This window comes from Pituophis catenifer, unplaced genomic scaffold (assembly GCF_029215685.1).
Source record: "Pituophis catenifer annectens isolate HBS135680 unplaced genomic scaffold, rPitCat1.0.hap2 SCAF_9, whole genome shotgun sequence".
NCBI classification, from domain to species: domain Eukaryota; kingdom Metazoa; phylum Chordata; class Lepidosauria; order Squamata; family Colubridae; genus Pituophis; species Pituophis catenifer.
In genome coordinates, this window is record NW_027256889.1 from 12,480,654 (window position 1) to 12,502,239 (window position 21,586).

Genomic DNA, 21,586 nt, shown 5'->3' on the forward strand with positions numbered 1-21,586 from the left:
GTTCCCGACTCTAGGAGGTGGTGCTCATCTCTGTTTCAAAGCCAGAGAGCCAGCGCTGTCCGAAGATGTCTCCATGGTCATGTGGCCGGCATGACTAAATGCCAAAGGCGCACGGAACGCTGTTCCCTTCCCACCAAAGGTGGTCCCTATTTTTCTACTTGCATTTTTTACGTGCTTTCGAACTGCTAGGTTGGCAGAAGCTGGGACAGGTAACGGGAGCTCACTAGTGGCACTAGGGATTCAAACTGCTGAACTGCCGACCTTTCGATCGACCAGCTCAGCATCTTAGCCACTGAGCCACCGCCTCCCTTATTTTCTGGTTAGGTCTTATTTTGGGGGAAATACGGTACTAAATGCACCCATCTGGCTGACAATCTTAACTGGGTCTTATTTTGGGGGGTAGGGCTTATATTACAAGCATCCTGAAAAAAAAATCACGCTAGGACTTATTTTCCAGTTGGGTCTTATTTTTGGGAAAACAGGGTAGGCACCAGGGACCGGTTCCGTGAAGAGAGGTTTTTCCATGGACTGGAAGGAGTGTGGCTTTATGTGCTGCTTGTATCCCACAGATGGGGCTTCACTTTTATTTTTATTTTTATTAGTTTTATTTCGTATTTTTGTATAGTTTTGTTTTTCCAAAGTTTAAAGTTTTTTTTTAACATTGTCTAGAGTGTGGATAAAAATGCTTTAGTTGACTCTCAAAAGTTCTCCAGGTTGTGGCATTCCACTTCATTGCTACTTAACAGCAAATTGTTTTTGTCTTGGTGTTCCAAGAATTAGGAACAATGTGTTTCTTTTCCTGAAGTTTCCATACAGTAGGTCCAGAAAATAGTAATAGGATCGCAACAATATCCTTTTCTTGCCTTTCCTTTTACAAACTCTTTCAATGCAACTGCCTGATTCATAATTTAGTGTATTTCTTAACCCGGGGAAACATACAACATCCTGATTTGTTCAAGCAACAACCCTGTCCAGAGTTACCGTTTATAGAAACTTTACAGTTTCCTACATTTCCTAACTAACCGCATTACACATCACAATTTTTATGCAACACACCAGACTTTCAAATCGCCCAATACATTTCTGTCTCTTGAATTGTCCAATGCTAACAGATATTCTGAGCGAGTTTGGTGTAGCGGTTAAGGCATCAGGCTAGAAACCAGGAGAAGATGAATTATAGTCCTGCTTTAGGCGCAACATCCATCTTGGTCTAGCAGCCTTTCTCTCAGCCCTAGGAAGGAGACAATGGCAAACTACTGCTGAAAATCTTGCCAAGAAAACAAGGGTTTTTGTCCAGGCAGTTGCCAGGAATCAACATTGTCTCAAAGGCAGGCACAATATATATATATATATATATATATATATATATATATATATATATATATTCCTAAGAACTTTTCACAAACTTTACCCTCCATTGATTTTAATAGGAGGACATAAAATAGTTTCCTCCTACTTCATTGCTTCGTTCTGGATCCATAGAATGAAAGATTTGAATTTCTTCGCTTCCCACAGGATTCAAGGAAAGGTTCCACTCTCAACTACTGAAACTTTCTATCAACCCAGCCTACCTCACAAGATTATTATGGAGAAAAGATTTGGAAGAACAAGTGTGATTAAAAAAAACTATCTGCTCTTATTGTTTTTTTAAAAAAGTGCAGTGTATAAATTTAAAAACTAAATGGACACAAGCTCAATACTGTTTTACAATCTACAAACATGAATCTTGCTAATAAGCAATTGAAACTATCACTGTAATAATAAATCAACCACCAACAGGCTCACATATGTATATACATATAATGCCACTCAGAGAGATTCTCTCTCATTAAAGTTTTAATAGTCAGATTCTTGGCAACAGCTGTGTTTTCTTTAAAAGGGCTTCTGCTGAAAGCTTTGGAACACCCGCCAATTAAATCTTTTTAAAGTTTAATGCCAACAGCACATTTATTCAGAGGTCCATCCCACTGACTGCAATTTGGTTCACTCCCAGATGACTTTCTGTGAAGTCATACCCTACGTGTGACCAGCCACCTCCTTGTAACATGGTGTTGCCTCATACCCGCCTTCCCAATTCCATTCTCAGTTATGACTTCCAGGGCACAGAAAACACCCTGCAAAAAAAAAATCTTCTAGCAACATCACTGCAAAGATTACTGTTGACATAAACTTCATTTCCCAGTTATTAGGGCTTTTTTTTTTTAAAGCATTCTTGTACCATACATTGGTGGGGGTGGAGGTGTTTCAGAAGGATGTGAAAAGTGGCAGCTTTCCTGTGTCTGTTGGTCCCAATTTTAGAGAAGTAAAACACAAAACATCTGTGAAAGACTCACTGCATAAAAATAGAACGCTCACAGGCATCTCTTATTGACCCGAAGGAAAAAGATTACTGTGTAACTTCCTTGTACACCAACTTTCTCAAAGATTCATTGAATATTTTCAGCTTCCTTGGAATTTATAACACTGTAGTGGCAAGGTAGCCCATCGTAACATCTTCCCTGAAGCTCATTAAATTTAAAACTCAACCACTGCAAGAGGACTGAGAAAACGGGACATCCAAAGGCATCTTTGGGTTCAAAAGAGACGGTCCAAAACAGTGAAATATTAATATTAGAATAGAATAGAATAGAATTCTTTATTGGCCAAGAGTGACTGGACACACAAGGAATTTGTCTTTGGTGTATATGCTCTCAGTGTACATAAGGAGAATAAAATACATTCATCAAGAATAAAAAGATACAACACTTAGTGGTAGTCAAACTTACTAATAAGCTATCAAATCATACTAGGAAACAAATTAAAAACAATATAATTGAAAGATACAAGCAACATGGTTATAGAAATAAGTGGGAAGAGATAGTAAGGAAGAGAATAATAATAGTAATACAGTTTTAGTAAATTATTTAACACTGTTGTGGGAATTAGTTAAGCAGTTATTAAATTGTTATTTAATTGTTATCACAACCAGAGCTAAATAGACACAAGCTCAATACTTGTTATTTACAACCAGAGCTAAAGGAACAGATTTCCTTCCCATCTGACCACCTGAGTTCTAAAATGTTTGGTGAGAGTTGAACAGGATTGTATGTGTAAACCTACAACTGTGGTTCGGTTCAATAAACTACAATTAAGCCAACTCTGGTTGAGACCAATTTGAGAACCTACCTAGCCTTTCGTCCATCCTTCCCCCCATCCAAAAGAAGAAGAAGAAGAAGAAGAAGAAGAAGAAGAAGAAGAAGAAGAAGAAGAAGAAGAAGAAGAAGAAGAAGAAGAAGAAGAAGAAGAAGAAGAAGAAGAAGAAGAAGAAGAAGAAGAAGAAGAAGAAGAAGAAGAAGAAGAAGAAGAAGAAGAAGAAACAACAACTAAGGAGCTGTCCACCAGCCTTGGGGAGACTGGGAACTCTCGGCTGAACCGCGAGGGAACAACCTGCGAGTTTCCCCAACCCGAGACTCAAGGAAGGAACCAGGAAGTATCGCTCAGCTCCCAAGTCTTTTTCTTACCACCCACGGAACCCAGACAAGCGGTGCTGGGAGGCGGGGGAATGACTGTTTGTATAAGAGCCACACCTGTTGAACTTCCTCCTTTGGGTTACCCGAATATTTTATTTTATTATTTTATTATTTTTATCATATTTTATTATTTTATCATATTTTATTATATTTTATTATTTTATTTTATTTATTTGTCAAACACCTATAAGATTATAGATATAAACATAATTTGAATACATGAAAAGAGTAAGTAAAAAGGAATATTAGGACAGGAACGGGAGGCACGCTGGCGCCCTTATGCACGCCCCTTACATAGACCTCTTAGGAATGGGGCGAGGTCAACAGTAGCCAGTCTAAGGTTAAAGTTTGGAGAGTTTGGGGAAGAAACCCCCAAAGTCAGGTAGTGCATTCCAGGCATTGACCACTCTGGTTACTGAAGTCCTATTTGCTGCAACCGAGTTTGGAGCGGTTTACCTTGAGTTCGTACCTATTGTGCGCTCTTGGCGTTGTTGCGGTTGAAGCTGAAGTAGTCATGGACAATACTTAAAAGTAGCCCGCAAGCTTTCTCAGTAGGGCGTGAACGAAAGAGTGCGTGGGGAGTGGGGGGGGGGAGAGTAGGAAACATTGGGGGCCAAAGAGCGATTTTCCCACGGGGGAAACCAAGCAAGCAAAAAAGTCAACTTTTCGCCTGCTTCCCAGTAAACCCGGGCAGGATCGGAGCGGATTCCCAAAGAAGCGGGTTCCTCAATAACGGGGGTGGGGGGTGGGGGGAAGGCAGGGGGCGAGAATGGCGTCGGTCTCAAGTCCCGGATTCCCCCCCTTCCCCTTCCCCTTCCCTCCCCCCCCCACCCCCCGGGCCAATCCCCCACGACAAGTCGGGGAAACAAACAAAAAAAAAAGCCTCGGGAAAGTCAGGCTTCCCACCCACCCACCCACCCACGCGGGAAACGAGACACTCACGCAGCTCAGCAAAGAGCAGATCCCCAGGCACGCTCCCATGTCGCCTCCGGAGCCCCCTGCCTGCCAAACTCAAACTCAAACTCAAACAGTTCCCAAAAAGCGATCGACTCCTCGGCTCGGCTCGGCTCGGCTCCCCAAGAGCGACCTGCCGAAACCACTCGGCAATCTTCGGCTGCTTTCGTCTCCCCCCTCCCCTCCCCTCCCCTCTCTCTCTCTCTCTCTCTCTCTCTCTCTTTTTTTTTTTTTTTTTTTTTTCCTCCCGAGGCTGCTTTCCTCAGACTCTCTGGCCACGCCCCGCTCGGCTCTTGCTGGCGGGGAGGGAGGGGCGGCTGGGCGAGGAGTCCGGCGCACCTGGTTTCCAGGAGGCGGGGCTCGTGATGAAGCGAGTTTGGGGGTCACGTGACGAACCTGAGGTGGAAGGCGGGGTGGGAAGGATTCGGCTGCTTTGGGAGGCTTTTTGAGGTGGACCTGTCAGTCCGAGAGACGTGGGAGGCGTGACGTCACTTGACTCGCCTTATTTGTAGGGGAGGGGGAGTGGCGATTGGTATAGACCAGGGGTCTTCAAAGTTGGCAACTTTAAGACTTGTGGACTTCAACTCCCAGAATTCTCCAGCCAGCCTGGCTGGAGAATTCTGGGAGTTGAAGTCCACAAGTCTTAAAGTTGCCAACTTTGAAGATCCCTGGTATAGACCCCTGGCTTAGAGAGCCATAACCAGGATTGATGCTCTTCGCCAGCGCGTCAGGGATTTATTTCCCCCCTCCGTCTTTAGCACCATGGGTCTTGAAGTCGTGCTTTTTAAAAGACTGGACTATCCGTTGCATGAAGGAGTGGTGTAGAATAGGATACCCGCAGATAACAAACACAGATCCTGGGATGATTTGAGGCTCCTGGATGTCTCCCTGTCCTGTTTTACTGTAGATCGAAATAAGGAAGGATGCAAGTGCTATTTTATCCTGGAGAAATAGGACAAATGTTCTATAAAAATAATGGAATCACAATAATATTTGGGAAGTAGAAAAGTGGGTTTGACTCTGCCCAAACTTCTGTTGCAGATTGGCAGGGTTCACACATCATGCTGCATGATATTACATTTCAGGATACAGGAAAAAAAACCCACATATGACAGTAACAGTTGGAAGGGATCTTGGAGGTCATCTAGTCCAACCCCCTGCTTACGCAGATACACTGTATTTCATATATACATACATACATACCAGGGGTAGGTTCAGTGGTGGAACTCAAGTAATTTAACAACCGGTTCTCTGCCCTAATGATTTCTTCCAACAACCAGTTTGCCAAACTGCTCAGCAAATTAACAACCGGTTCTCCCGAAGTGATGCGAACTGGCTGAATCCCACCACTGGGTGGGTTCTACTTACCTTTACTACCGGTTTGCAACAGGGCCGCGCATGCTCTCTTCTGCGCATGCACAGAAGCATTCTGATGATGTTGGGATTGGTGGGTGGAGCCTCCCACCAGTTTTACTACCGGTTCTATAGAACCGGTGCGAACCGGGGGCAACCCACCACTGATACATACATATATCCTGTTTCCCTGAAAATAAGACCTCCCCAGATAATAAGCCCAATCGGGCTTTTGAGCACATGCACTAAAATAACCCCCCCCCCAAACTAAGCCCTGCCTGAAAATATGCCCTCCCCGAAAATATTTAACCACATGTGCGGCCGGTCCCCGCCATTTCCTCTGGTTAGGGTTAGGGAGACAGAGCTAGAAATCAGGTAAGATGGCAAGAGAGCCCCATCTTGCTCCACATGCCCCAAAATGATAAGACCTCCCCGAAAATAAGGCCAAGCACTTATTTTGGGGTTCAAAAAAATATAAGACGGTCTTATTTTCGGGAAAATATGGTATGTATGTGTGTATACACACACACACACACACACACACACACACACACACACACATATATATATATATATATGTCTTCCACTTGTAATTAGCTGTGGTGTTTTTGCTGTCATGCTGGATGATGGAGGTTTAATTCCTACTGTTTCCTCCCTCCCAGCTTGCTTATGGAGGAAACAGTAGGAATTAAGCCTCCATCATCCAGCATGACGACAGCAAAAAACAACACAGCTAATTATAAGTGGGAGACGGCTGGAAGGGCCTATTACACGTACAATGGCCAAATTGATTAATGGCATATAAAGGCAGAGATGGTAGTCTAAAACTCTGACGATGCAGATAGCTGACAAAAGCTTAATAAAATAACATTTTAATTATTTTAAAATTTTAAGTTCCGGAGCTCGCAGGATGTCTGCTTCTTTCTTTACTAATATACCTGGAACTCGTATTTTTAGAATAGTTTGTAATACATACATATATATATGTGTGTGTGTGTGTGTGTGTGTGTGTGTGTGTGTGTGTGTGTGTGTGTGTATACGAGCCGAAGTGGCGCAGTGGTTAGAGTGCAGTACAGCAGCTACTTCAGCTGACTGCTAGCTCAGCAGATCAGCAGATCAAATCTCAGCGGCTCAAGGTTGACTCAGCCTTCCATCCTTCCGAGGTGGGTAAAATGAGGACCCAGATTGTTGGGGGCAATATGCTATTTAGTATACTGTCTATTGGTGTAAGCTGCCCAGAGTCCTCGGAGACTGGACGGCATAGAAATATGATTAATAAAAATAAAATAAAAATAATATATACACACACACATATCTATACACACACATATATACATATATATGTACTATATAATATATATATACTAACATATAAATAAACATACATACACATACATACATACACACACACACACACTATATAGTATGAAATAAGTGCATGTATGTTATCTCTTTCTAAAGTTACATCCTGACTCTCTTCTTTCTATAATCTATCCTTTCTAATCATCAGAACCATAAGTCAAAAGTTCATTCTTTATTTTTACACACACACAAAATCACAAAAGGCTTCCAGTCACTACTAAATTCTCTAATCCAAGAAGTCAATGTATTCATTTCAGTAAAATCTGTCAACTTCATCAACCATCCCTCCGGAGTGGATAGTCTCAAATCTTTCTGGGCATACAGTAATCTCACTGCTGTGATCATATATTGAATTAATCTCCTGTTGCTTTTTCCCCTCTAACCGTTTATCCATTCATCCTAAAAGGAAAAGTTCGCTACATAATTTGTTGGACGAGTCCCGAATGCACACAGATGGTTCGACCCAGTTGGCAAAACAAAGGAGCTCCGTTTGTATACAGCACAGAGCCAAAACCAAACAAACCCCATAATAGTATATAGCATTAAAAAAAAAAGGCTACATCGTTTATGGTTCAAAGGCATAATGCAGGCGGGATTTGTACAGTTCGCGAAACAAGCCATTGTATGGATTTGCAGAGCAAGGATTATTCTTAGCATATTGGGTGAACTTAATTGCAAGCTGTTTGCTGTTAAACCCAACAAAGAAGTATGCAAAATCAGTTGCAGTCAGAATGAGCAACTGAAGACTCAAGCAGGAAGAGCAAAATTCATACAAGAAGAAGAAGAAATGCCAGGCTGGGGGGAAAAGCGGGGGGGGGGGAGGCAGGGAGCAAGCGTGGATTTCATGAGCAACCTGAGTTGCTGAAACTGAAATCAGTCTGCACTAGAAATAAACTTGGAATAGAGCTGGTACAGAGGGAAGGTGGGGGTTGAGCAACCTCAAAGGCAAGTTATTTTCTCTCTCTTGCAAACTGCCCCCAAGATCTGTTCCAGAGCTGCTGGTACACAGCCACCCATACGCCAGGCTGCTAAGTGAATTCTGCTTAGCTGCTGGGACTATATTTAGAGTCCTACGAAAGGGGTTAGTGAGTTGCCTGGAGCCAGCACAGTATCTAAAGAGGATGTCAATATAACAGCAGTCAGGGATGAAAAATAACCGAGAGCTTTAAATAAATCCTTCGGAATGAGCTGGGTTTGTGAAGGAGGACGTTGTGCCTGGCAAAACTGCAACCGGGATTAGAAAACTGGGCAGTGGGGTTGACTTCTCCAAAATGAGGGTGGATGGGTCATGGAGAAGATGAGGTAGTCCTCGACTTATGGTCATTCATTTAACAACCATTTAGAGCAGTGGTGAAATGTAAAATTTGTTACTACCGGTTCTGTGGGTGTGGCTTGTTGGGGGGGGTGTTAGTATGACTGAGTGGGCGTGGCCAACTTTTTTTTTTTAACTTTTAAAACCATTTTTTCTACAACCTCTTCGGCTGAAGAGGTTGTAAAAAAAATGCTTTTAAAAGCCTCTGATGATCCCAGCTGACTTGCCTGATCAGCAGAGGCTTTTCTTTTTTTAAAAAAGCCTCTGACGATCCCAGCTGACTTGCCTGATCGGCAGAGGCTTTGTTTTTATTTTTAAAAACATTTTTTCGGCCGAAGAGGTTGTAGAAAAAATGCTTTTAAAAATAAAATAAAAAGCCTCTGATGATTGCGCAGCTCAGCTGGGCATGGAGGTGGGGAGGGATTTTTGCTACCGGTTCTCCGAATCACCCACCGCCATCGCTACCGGATTGGGCGATCCGGTCTGAACCGGGAGCATTTCACCCCGATTCAGAGTTATAATAGAGCTGAAAAAAGAACTTAAGTCTGGTCTTCACACTTACAACCATCAGTGTCCCCAAGGTCATAATTGTGATTTGGGTGCTTGGCCACTGGCATGTATTTATAATGGTTGCAGCTTCCCAGGGTCACCTGATTTCCATTTGTGACCTTCCCAAGGGACTTCCCACGAGCAAAGTCAATGGGGGAGACCAGATTTGCTTAATGATTCTGTGATTTGCTTAATAACCGTGGCCAAAAAAGTCATAAAATTGGTCACAACTCACTTAACTGCATTGCTTAGTGACAAAAGACCCATTCCTATCAGTGGTGGGTTTCAAAAATTTTTACTACCGGTTCTGTGGGCGTGGCTTGGTGGGTGTGGCTTGGTGGGCGTGGCAGAGGAAGGATAGTGTAAAATCGCCATTCCCACCCTACTCCAGGGGAAGGTTACTGCAAAATCCCCATTTCCTCCTGATCAGCTGGGACTCGGGAGGCAGAGAATAGATGGGGGCTGGGCCAGTCAGAATTTTTACTACCAGTTCTCCGAATTACTCAAAATTTCTGCTACCGGTTCTTCAGAACTGGTCAGAACCTGCTGAAACCCACCTCTGATTCCTATCTATGGTGATAAATTGAAGATTACTTGCAGAATGCATGGCTAATCGGAAAAACAGATTTGGACCAATGTAGATTTGGTGAGGGGGGGAAGAACTGCTGACTTTAAGAAAACCACTTTTTAAACTGTCACTTTTTCTTAAACCCTACAAGGAGTTTTTTAAAATATTGCTGGAGGAGAGTTGTGTAAGACTATAGTAGCCAAAAAAAAAATCATGAGTCTGGAAGCTTCTTTTCAGATTAACAAATTCCATTAAAAGTCACAGTCCCCAAAGCTTATCCCTCTTAATAAAATGTCTGGAAAGATGCTATCAGGCTCCTTTTGAAGTTAGGGTTTTAAAAAAGATTTTTAAACAGGTTTAAACATTTAATGCTCACATTTTTGGAAATAATAACAGGATAGCCTTTCTCACTGGGAGAACTATTTATAAATAGTGTGAATCCATGGGTAAAAATACCCAGAAAGGCCAAGAACAAAAAAGTAGCTTTTACATTTTACTAAAAACTACCAGGATTTTAAGAAGCCAATAGCTGAAAAGTGTGATAACCTTCAATATTACTCAATACTTGTGCACTGATACTTTTGTGTCTTGAATATGGTATACATCAGACTTCTTCAGCGGTATCTGGGTATCTTTGAGTAGTTCAGAGAACCAGTAGTAAAAATTCTGACTGACCCCACCCCCATCTATTCTCTGCCTCCCAAGTCCCAGCTGATCAGGAGGAAATGAGGATTTTGCAGTAACCTTCCCTTGGATTGGGGACGGAATGGAGATTTTACAGTATCCTTCCCCTGTCACACCCACCATGCCACACCCACCATGCCATGCCATGCCCACCAAGCCACACCCACCGAACCAGTAGTAAAAAAAATTGGAATCCAACACTGCTACAGACCCCTCACATCCTGGACATAAACTGTTTCAACTTCTTCCCTCAAGACAACACTATAGGGCATTGCACACTAAAAGAACTAGACACAAGGACATTTTTTCCGCATGCCATCACTCTGCTGAACAACTAATTCCCACAACACTGTCAAACTACCTAGAACAGCTGTATTACTATTATTCTTCTCATCTTTCCTATTACCTATTTCCTTATCTTATGACTATAACTTTGTTGCTTGTATCTTACGATATATATTGTTTTATTTAATATCCTAGAATGATTTATGCTGATTGCTTATTTAGTATCCTATGACTACCACTAAGTGTTGTATCTTATGATTTATGATGAATGTATTTTTATGATTATGATTTATTACTTGTTCCTAATATGTACACTGAGAGCTTAAGCACTGAAAACAAATTCCTTGTGTGTCCAATTACACTTGACCAATAATTCATTCTCTCTCTCCTCTTTCCCCCTCTCTCTCCCCTCTCTCCCCCTCCCTCTCTCTCCCTCTCTTCCTCTATCTATCTATCTATCTATCTATCTATCTATCTATCTATCTATCTATCTAAACATTCATCCAGATGTTTCTGCTGGCTGCAAATTTTGCATATTACAGTCTCCCTTCCCCCCCAATATCAGGAAGAGACCACACCTGGGAAATTTTGTTAGATTTGCACATACTGCTTGTCTATAGCTGAGTTTAGTCTTCATTTGTTGAATAAACTATTGTGATCTATAAACCACACTTTACAAATCACAAAGCTGGATTCACACAAGTTGCTACGCCAAAACCAAGCAAACGATGTGACAATATAGCATCATGTGTGAACTGAGAAATGCAGATATTTCAGCTCTCATCAGCCACAGCTAGAAGGGCCAAAGGCAAAGAATTGTGGGAAGCTGTCATCCAGAAAATTTTGAGACTGCCTGCCCTTCTTCTCAAGGTTAAAGTTTTCCTTCAGGACCTTGGACAGTCCCATCATAGCAATAGCTAGCTTTACCAAATGGTCAGTGTGATTGTATCACCAGGGCCTTTTTCCTTTCATGCAATGTAGATACCGTACTTTTTGGAGTATAAGACGCACTTTTTTGCCCCCTAAAAGAGGGTGGAAATGTTGGTGCGACTTATACACCAAATACAGCCATTTTTGGCCTTCCGAAACCCCACCCCGCGCGCCCAGTTTTTGCCAAAAACAAGCCCATTTTTCGCAAACATGGGATGCGCAGAGGGTTTGGGAGGCCTGCAGAGTTGTTGTGGATTAGGTCAGAAACCAGTGGTTTTTAAAAACTACATTTAATGCGATAAACAACCCAGCCTTAACATATTGTGCAAACCCAGGCATTCCATACAGTATCAAGAGCAGCTTTCCATTTCCTGTCTCTCTAAATGTACTTTCGCTTCATTCCTGAAGACCAGATTACCAAGAAGGTGTAAGAAGCAAATCCTTCCCTTAAAGAGAACTATCAGGAATGCCATTTTATTGAATATATACTGCTTGGGATTCCCTCACTTTACAGCCAAAACCTCCTTGTAAAAATAAATAAATAAATCCAGGTGGCTTTTTTCTTGGATTGGATTGTCACCCATTCCTCTAACTCTGAAGAATGAAGTTAGACTGGTAGCCAGCCTATCTGTCCTTTTGATTTAGCGTCTAATTTAAGAGCCCAGTCAGACTGCCTCTCTTAGAATCCATTCACTTCAAGGCCAATCCATGTTCCTTTTCATTCCCCACTTCTCGTTATGTGTTTTCCTTTGTTTAAAGCTTAGCAAGGACAGTTCTCGAAACCGGAATGCAAAGATTAAACCTTGGAACCTGGAAAGCCCACTGGTATCCTTCCAGGAAATTGATTGCCTTTCTCCCTTAAGAAATATTTCTTTCTGCTCCACCCTAGAGCAATTCTGGAGAGGCCATGGGGCCATCCTACAGCTGCGGTGGGGTGCCTGTGTAAAAAGAACAGGGATGTGCAAAAAAATTTTTTTTTAAATCAATAACCTGTTGCTCAGAAATGACAGTGGGGGGAAAGCAGGGCGTGGGAATGCTGGGGAGAGAAGCGAACTAAACACAGCCTTGCTCAGCAGGGAGGCGAATCTATCAAACCCCCTCCCCTCCCCAGCAGCTGAAAACAACCATGTGTAGCAGAGGCAGACTCCCAGAGTTGTGCCAACTGAGAGGCAGGGCAGGAGGAAGCCAAGAGAGGAGAAATGGGGGGGGAGATTTATGCAAGGCTGATGGGAAACAAGGAATTTAAGCTTTCTTCCTTTGAATTAGGAGAGACGGAAAAAGCAGAGGGGGCTACGCCAGCTTACCTGGCCAAGGAGAGCCACCCAATGCATGCGAGTCTACCTCCTGCACCCCCTTCGAAGCAATTGGTAGATCCGGCAGGCGTTCCAGGCAAGCGACTCACGGTCTGCTGATACCCAAAAGCATCTTGCAAATTGAGGAAGAGGGATGCTCCAGGAGACCATGGAGACGGATTAGGAACAGCGGGTGCAACATGCTTCGAGGCAGATTCCATGACTGAACGGTTTTGTTTCTTCTGCTCCCCGACCTTGCCTGACAGTCCTCCTTGGAGATCAGCCCTTCTATTTTTCCACAACTCCCTTGGTAAGTATGTCAGCTTGCTTGCTCCTTCCTTTCGTTGGAGTAAAAGGAGGAGGGGTTGCAGTTTCCAGATAGGAAGGGAGGGAGGGAGGGAGGGTGGACTAGGGCAGGAGGGTAGGTTACAGGTAACCGGTCAACATGATTCCTCTGGTTGGCTGGATGCACAGAGGAACCAATCTGTTGATAAGCCCCTTGGTTAGGATGCTCGCTTCCTTAAGGTTTGAAGAACAAAAGGAGATGATGAGGCAAGGTGGGGAAGAATAGGGAAGGCTCCTCTGGAAGAGCATGGGTGTGTTGTAAGCACAAGGTGATGAAACTTTCCACAACGCAGCATTTGACTCTCCAGCTGTTCCCATTCTCTGGGTGCATTAGGTTTAATGAGCATTCTGCAAAGATTCCAAGCAAGCATGTTGCAATTCCCAACGGGAAGCAGGGAAAGCCTTGAAACCTCTTCTCAAGGATGAGAAGGTGGGGTTGGAGGGTTTGGGCGTGGTGGGGAGTTTGGATTAGCAATGCTCATCTGTTGCTGCTACAGAAGGGTTCTTGCGACACCCACCTCCCCTTTAAAGGCTAACCATTTCTAGCGCCATGAGGATGGATTAAGAGCATCAGCCTAAGCAAGGCTGAGATTTGCTTGGCTGACCATTGCAGGTACCTTGGATGGGTTGATGTGAAAAATGTGCCCCTGCCTGCAGATGCTTTGGTTTCACTTCAGTGGGCTTTTATGCATTTGGGTGCTTGAAGTTAACCAGAGGTTGGGAAGTCAGAGCATATGGAGAAAGAGAAGACCATTGTGCAAGCACCAAAAATTAGTCAGGTAGCAGAATTTGACTATATTAAGTCCAGGATACTTTGTGACAATATGTAAAAAAGATAATGCAGCCAACCCACAAAAAACTTCTCCTTTAAATCCCAATTGTTTCACATGCATACACCATGCAGGGTGGATTTACACATTGGAGTAAGCTCATTAATTCTTGGCTAAGGGTGTTGTGTGATCTCAACCATAGTCTCTTGTTCTTTTACCAACAACCAGCCTCTTACAGGGCTCAAATGATCCGACAGCCAGCTCCTTTCTTACTATAAATGTGGATGTCAGAAATCCACCTTCCACCCACTCGTGCCCTATTTAAGCACTTCCAATTTCTTCCTCTCATTTTTCCAGCTTTTCTGCTCTGGATCTGGAGGGAAGCTTCAATTGCAATCCTTAGAATGGTGCTGACATATCCAAGTCTCACCTTCTGCAAAGGAATTTGCTCGTTCTCCTGCTCCTAAACTTCCTGGTATTAAAGCCTGCCAACTGAATTGCATAATCCCAAAATATGAAGGTGCTGCCCAGGTCATAGGTAATAGGTTTCACCTCTGGCAGATTAGTTTTTAATATGCAGGTGAGGTATGATTTTTTTTTAAAGTCTGTTCGCATGAACTGTAAGCATTTTGCTGCCCCCCACTCCCACCCCAAGGACCTTATATCAATATACAACTTTAAAATCAATCAGTTGAGGGCTGGTTCAGACAGCAGACTCAAACAATAGCTAATAAAAATGAAATATCCTGCTTTGTTCACAGAAGTTTACAAGCGTGCCAGATGATGTCGCCTTTCCCTTTGTGCCCTTTTGCATTTCCCATCACTTCTCCTCCCTTTTTTTTTTATTTTGTTGTCCTTGTTAGAAAAGTCAAATTAAAAAGAGAAAGATGGAAACAGCATCCCAACCCAATTTTGATTGCTGGCACTAAAGTAGGAAAACGCCACCAATTTTTGCAGCCCTCTTAAACCTTAAACCAAAAATGAGCTAAAATGACATCTTCCAAGGTAATTTTCTTCCAGGACTGAGGTCCATAACCAGGGTGCTGACTGACATAGAAAGGGGTGTGATCTGTCTGTTCCTCTACCAGCTTTGGCTAAAAGGGCCTATACAGCATAGGAAGATAGCAATACCTAATTGACTTTGGCTTTTTTAGAAAACAGAATGGATTGGACCTGGTTAATATTTGTCTGGGGAAATATTTGAAGAAGAGACCACTAGGAAATCCCTCAAGTGTAGATTAGATTGGATAGTTGGGGGCGAGGGAAGAATATCCTGAAAGAAGAGACTGACAAGCCACTTTTGTAACGTTGCTAAGAAAGCTGCACAATGTACCCAAGTAAATCAACAAGGTAAGGTAAAGGTAAAGGTTCCCTTCGCACATATGTGCTAGTCGTTCCAGACTCTAGGGGGCGGTGCTCATCTCCATTTCAAAGCTGAAGAGCCAGTGCTGTCTGAAGACGTCTCTGAGGTCATGTGACCAGCATGATTAAACACCAAAGGCGCACAGAACGCTGCTACCTTCCCACCAAAGGCGGTCCCTATTTTTCTACTTGCATTTTTTACGTGCTTTCGAACTGCTAGGTTGGTAGAAGCTGGGACAAGTAATGGGAGCTCTCCCCGTTATGCGGCACTAGGGATTCGAACCTCTGAACTGCCGACCTTTTGATTGACAAGCTCAGCATCTTAACCACTGAGCCACCATGTCCCTGTTAAAAATCAACAAGAGTTAAGCTCAATTTGAAGACACTTTTTCCTGTATGGAAAGAAGTGATTTCTCACTCCTCTTGCTGACAAAGGATGTACAGTTTCATAAAGAAGAATTGGCACATTGAATAGTGCTCTGAAAGAACTTGTAAATGCAAAAGCTACTTGGCTCAGCTCCTTGCTGATATAAGAAATCGGGTGGCTACAGCATCTGGGATAACAAGGGATCACCTGGCCCCTAAGCTTTCAAGAAGGAAAACACACAAAACAGTGATTGAGTTGACAGATTGCATGTAGCCTTATGTGACTCTGAGTTTTCTTTTATCTTTGTCTTAGCTTGTTGGGTTAAGCCAGCTATAGTGGCTTGGGACCATAGATTATATTTTAGGGCAGGGGTGTCAAACTCAGGGCCCGGGAGCTGGATTTGGCTCACAGGTTGCTTAAATCTGGCCTGCAGGGCCACCCTGGAAACAGCAAAGGATTGGTCCATGATACCTTTGCCAACGAAAACAGACTTTGGCAACCCGTTTTTACTGGCAGAGCGCTAGGGGTACAACAGGTGCGCCTGACACGAGTGACGTGGAGCTGGCCACGCCCACCTTGGCCACACCTACCCTCCCCCCCATTGATGTGGCCCTCAAAGAAATTGAGTTTGATACCCTTGTTTTAGGAGTTTGAGGGAGGGGGTAGGGAGGGGGTGGAGGTTGTGCCTTCAAGTCAGTTTTTAATTCCCGGTGACTGTCTGGACTAGTCCATGCAGTTTTCTTGGCAAGATTTTTCAGAAATAATTTGCCGCTGCTTCCTTCTTAGGGCTGAGAGAAAGTGACTGGCTCAAGGTCATCCAGCTGGCTTTCATATCTAAGGTGGAACTAGAACTCATGGTCTCCTAATCTGGTGTCTCAACCGCTACTCCAAATAGGCTTTCATGCTTTAGTATTACATGCAAATCAAGTTCCTTTTTCAGCAAAACAAGGTTAAAAGCAAACATTATTGCTTAATATAAAATGTGATGCCAGCCATTTATTCCCCTACTTATGTCCTGGGAGTCCCTTCCCTTATGTTTGGTCTATATATCATGTTTCTTGCTGTTTGACTCTTCTGAAGTGAAGAAGACCTATAGGGCTTGTGATTAGTCAACATTTCACAACATTTCACCAAAAGTGTGACTTCTTTCCATTGACACCATGTCATGTGAAAGGTCTATCAATACATCTTCATCTCAGCTGTCTTCTTCACTCACTGTAAAGGATGTAGAGAAATCAGAATAAGTTCAGAAAAAGCCAATTAGGGTGATCTGAAGTATGGGGAGAAAACCCTATGGCCTGGAAGAGAGGAAAAAACCTGACAACATTCTTATGTTGTATTCATGTAACTGTTCTTCATATGTTTTAGTCTCCAGTCCACTAATCATTTTTGTTGCTCTTCTCTGCACTTTTTCTAGAGTTTCAACATCTTTTTTACAGTGTGGTGAGCAAAACGTTACTCTAGATGTATTCAATCCTGAGCTACAAACATTCACTTCTATTTCTCTCAGTGCTCAGATTGTTGGATGAAGTCAGGAGTATTTTCTTAACTGGTAACTTCTATAAGTGCAAGGATCTGAAAGAAACCCCAGCAGAAGCAGGCCCTGTTCAAATATGAGAACTTAAGAGCTACCTGGGTAAACCAAAATGCTGATGTGAGCTTTGGCTGGGATCTCAAATAGTTTTGATTTTAAAAAAAGATTTATTAAAAATAACTATATATTGAGAAAGTGAATATTAACTTTTGACATGGACGCCGGGCTGGAAAATCTCAGAAAAGTCAAAGTCACCAGTAGCCATTAATCTATCAGTTTTGCCCTCCTGTGACACAGTCACATTTCATGCACATGTTACAGGTACACTTCCTTCATCAAGGGAAAAAGGCAACTTCCCTTAGAACATGAGTTTGGAGACTACAGCTGCTAGCAGGGCTTTAACAGCATGTCAAAAGCAGATGGTGAAGTGCCTAGAGAAGAGAGGTGGGGGGCGAGCATCTGTAAGACTGTCTGGGGAAAGAACAGCTGAGCAGGATCTTCTTTGAAGTGGTGGGTGGCAGCAGCTGGCAAGAGCGATCCTTCAAGGTTTTCCCTTCAGCTGACTACCCCAATTATCTAGTCTGGGAATAGCAATAAGGATGCCAGCATGCATCCACACAGATGCGTGCGCACACCAAGAGACATAGTTAATACGACTGTATCACAAAAAGCTCCCATTCTGTATCATTGTCTGGGTCTATCTATGCCTTCATCATCTAGATCAGTGTTTCTCAACCTTGGAAGCTTGAAGATGGGTGGACTTCAACTCCCAGAATCCCCCAGCCAGCAGCGCTGGCTGGGGGATTCTGGGAGTTGAAGTCCACCCATCTTCAAGCTTCCAAGGTTGAGAAACACTGATCTAGATCAAAGTTCCCCCAACCTGGCCCACTCTGTGATGTGTGGATTTCAACTCCTAGAATCCCCCCCAGCCAGCATGGCCATTGTCAAGAATTTTAGAAATTGAAGCCACACCTCAAAGTTTTCTAGGTTGGATAACCTGATCTACATAAAGGTTGAGAAACTCTTGGGTCTCCAGATATTATTGACTCCTAGTTTCACCACATCAAGTGGATTCAGAAGACTGGGTGTTTTTCAATTGTATTCAGGGATGTTGCTGCCATTAGAAGAAAAGAAAGAGGTTAGTTAGATCATGGATGGATAGGTTCCAGAATAGAAAGATCTTGTTTTCATTAAAATCCAGAGTTGCCCAGAACTAAGGGCAAGGAGAAACATGGGGAGGCAAGCATATATTATAAGAAGTCACAGTTTGCTTATCAAGTTTCACTACAGGGATGCCGAAGCCGGGTCCAATCCAAATAAAATAGCCAGCTTCATTCATAAAATTAATTCAGTTCCTATCAACCCTCTTCATAAGTCTTTTTTTTTATTATTAAATAAACCAAATCATCAATCGATATCAGAATGTTGATTCAATCTGATCAAATACCTTTCCCAATAAATGTCAATAAATGAAGAAAAGCTTTCTACTGTCCTGGCTTTTGAACTAAATTAACGTCGGCTGACTTAATAAAACATGCTAAGCCAAAACTGAACAAACTACAAATTAATTTAGGAGAAACTGTACCTTTCACAAAAGCTGACCAACTCTAATGGGCACATTCCGGACGTGTATGATTTGGCTGAACGGAAGCTTGTTTGAAGGGGAAAAATTTCCATCTACTTTAGTTGAGATGGTTGGCCAATCTAGCGTTTCTGGTGTCATTTCAGGGGAAGTATGACTGAGGTGGAGCCCGTGCTGGATTTTGCATCATCAGGGCGCACTGGCCGAAGAAACGCCTTGCCGGATATCCTGGGTTCACCAGCTGGTGTCAGCCCCACCGACTTGCCCCTGAAACTGGCAGAAATGTCTATTACCTCAGGTAGACATCCTCCTTATTTGCCTCATTTCTTGTATGGTTGGAGCTCTTTGCCAATGGAATAGTTCCTTCTTTCTTCATGTACCTTTGTCCTGGATCAGAAGGGTTTGCTCATGGCCATTCATGCCTTGATCACTTCCTGTTTGGATAATTGCTATGCGCTCTGCATGGGGATGTCCCAGTGGTGAAATCTGAACTGGTTTGCTACCAGTTCGCTGGCCACGCATGAGTGCTGAGAGCGCCCCAAACACACGTTGCATACCAAATGCACGCTGTGCATTTAAAAAGCTACCGGTTCAGTCAAACCAGTAGTTTAAAAAAGCTACAATCTGACCATCACCTCGCTCCAGTTCAGACGAACTGGTAGTGATCAAAATTACTGGTTTGGGCGAACTGGTAGTAAAAAATAAAAGCTACTGATTCGATCAAACCGGTAGTTAGCTACCAGTTCAGTCAAACCAGTAGTTAAAAAAAGCTATGATCAGACGATCACCTGTATTGCGTGTTTGGCTTTGCTAGAAAGCAGGATTTCCTGCTTTCTAGCAAAGCTACTGTAAACTGCATGCCGCAGCTGATCCCCCCCTCGCTGTTCTACTTACCTTCCCAAGCCTCCTTTTGGTGCATACTGCATATATGAACACGCACAGCACACACCAAAAGGAGGCTTGGGAAGATAAGTAGAACAGTGAGATAGGGAATCAGCTGTGGTGCGCGGTTTAGCTTCACTAGAAAGCAGGAAAAGCTAAACCGCGTGGTACAGGTGATTGTCGGATCGTAGCTTTTTTTAACTACTGGTTTGACTGAACTGGTAGCTAACTACCGGTTTGACCAAATCGGTAGATTTTATTTTTTACTACCAGTTCGTGCAAACCAGTAGTTTTTATCACTACCAGTTCGCCTGAACCAGAGCGAACCGGTAGCATTTCACCCCTAGGATGCCCCCTTCTAACCACCCAGAAGCTACAACTAGTGCAGAATGCAGTGATCCATACAATGTTGGCTTCTCTAGGTTTGCTCACTGTGCTCCCCTGTTCCGAAACCAGCATTGAACTCTAGTTGCTGTCAGTGCAGGGATACATCCCCATACAAGGGTCTCCAGCTCATTACCAGCATGTTGCTGAGGCAGGCTAAAGCAGGCTAAAGTATTCTGGCTTGAAAGTAATTATTTGAGAAAAGAATACTTCCCAACTAGAGTTGTGGGTCACATGGAAGAGTCATCTCTGAACATCAATGGCTTGCTGGCTTTAGCTGGCTTGCTACAAAACCACTCTCTGCCTCCCATGGCTGGCAATGACAGCTGAACATTTATCCAGCTGTATGTCAGGGTTCCAAGTAATACATCCATAACAAGCAAAACTCCAAGGCCAGCAGATTCCTCAAAGAACAGCTTTTTTGGAAATATCATATTGGCAGAGATCTGGTGAAAAACGACTCTGGAAACTCCCACGGTTTTCACCTAATTAAAAGTAAATGCTTTTCTACCTTCTCAAAACAAACAGTCACATGGTCCAATCACGGTGCGGTCTGGTGACCGGATAGCATCACTCCGCCTTCCTCTGACCAACTGTGAGAATGTCCTTGGTTCCCAAGAGAAAATATTTTGTTTTGGCTACAGAATCACCTCTATCTCAAATCCCCCCTCCCTATCCCTCAGCTCCAGTGTGACAACACTAAAGTGGTCAGGTCAGCTTCAGGATTGACACTTTAACTTATTTGTGGCTGTGAAACTTAGTAAAGAGATGGTTATGAAGAACTTTATGAAGGACTGAATATGGTCTTCTGTGGGTATGGATTCCCTTTTGTAAGGAGAAAGCAGTAGCTGATTTGCCCTGTGCCATCCCATATTTAGGACTAACAAAGCTGAGATTTATGGCCAAGGGCTCCATGGCAGAGTGCTTTGTGAGAACTTCACAACTTCACAATTTATTTGTCAATAAATCACAATTAAACAAGACATGGCTTAGCACAATGCGTGGATCTCATCGGTTGTCTCATTTTCTAGTCACCACTGACAAATACTTTCTTTATATTTCTCTGCTTTCCTTTCCCCAGACAGATCACAAGAAATGCAGTCACCAGCCACAGAGGTGCCTCCACCAGCACCCCAAAGTCCAGAGTTGAAAGATACCTCTTAACCCTTCCTCCTGGAAGTCAACTGAAGAAGGAGAAGCTTCCTAACATCCAAAGACATTTGCCTGGAGTTTGCTGGGGCTACCTGGCGAAACTTGTCTTAACATCCCGTGGCATGAAGGAGAGACACAGGAGGATGGGAAAAACAAGCAACCACACATTTTATAAACACCTGAGTGGGACCTTTAGGGACTCCTTCTTCAGAGGGCACTTGAAGAACTGCAAGACAGAATGGAAGGGGTTGTTACAGAGTTAAGTTTGTTTCCACAGCTCTGGTGCAGAGAGCAGCCATGAACAGAAAAGACCCGTCAAGTTACTTTGGAGTCATCCAATTCAGGATTGTCTTGGTTGAAAGCTGCAGGTTCCCAGAGCTTCAGCCAAGGGCCTTGTTGAAGCTCATCTG

General features: G+C 43.3%; 2 protein-coding genes across 2 annotated transcripts in view; one reads left to right on the plus strand and one right to left on the minus strand.

The window, feature by feature from the left end:
• The window catches only part of SERINC2 (serine incorporator 2), a 36,694-nt gene extending 32,106 nt beyond the window's left edge, over positions 1-4,588 (minus strand). Inside the window, exon 1 of the mRNA XM_070949294.1 lies at positions 4,452-4,588. Within this exon, the coding sequence (XP_070805395.1) occupies positions 4,452-4,490 (39 nt within the window). The 5' untranslated portion in view covers positions 4,491-4,588. The remainder of the gene's footprint in view (positions 1-4,451) is intronic.
• A 14,323-nt stretch (positions 4,589-18,911) lies between these two features.
• On the plus strand, positions 18,912-21,188 carry LOC139321261 (cAMP-dependent protein kinase inhibitor beta-like). The gene is made up of 2 exons (XM_070949924.1): positions 18,912-19,056; positions 21,106-21,188. Exons 1-2 carry the CDS (start codon positions 18,912-18,914, stop codon positions 21,186-21,188), a joined length of 228 nt encoding a protein of 75 aa, XP_070806025.1.
• Positions 21,189-21,586: the final 398 nt, after the last annotated feature.

Coding starts and splice junctions, on each gene's coding strand:
- LOC139321261 (XM_070949924.1), top strand. CDS start 18,912: ATGACTGAGGTGGAGCCCGTGCTGGATTTTGCATCATCAGGGCGCACT. Junction 19,057..21,105: donor AGAAATGTCTATTACCTCAG/GTAGACATCCTC, acceptor TCCTTTCCCCAG/ACAGATCACAAGAAATGCAG.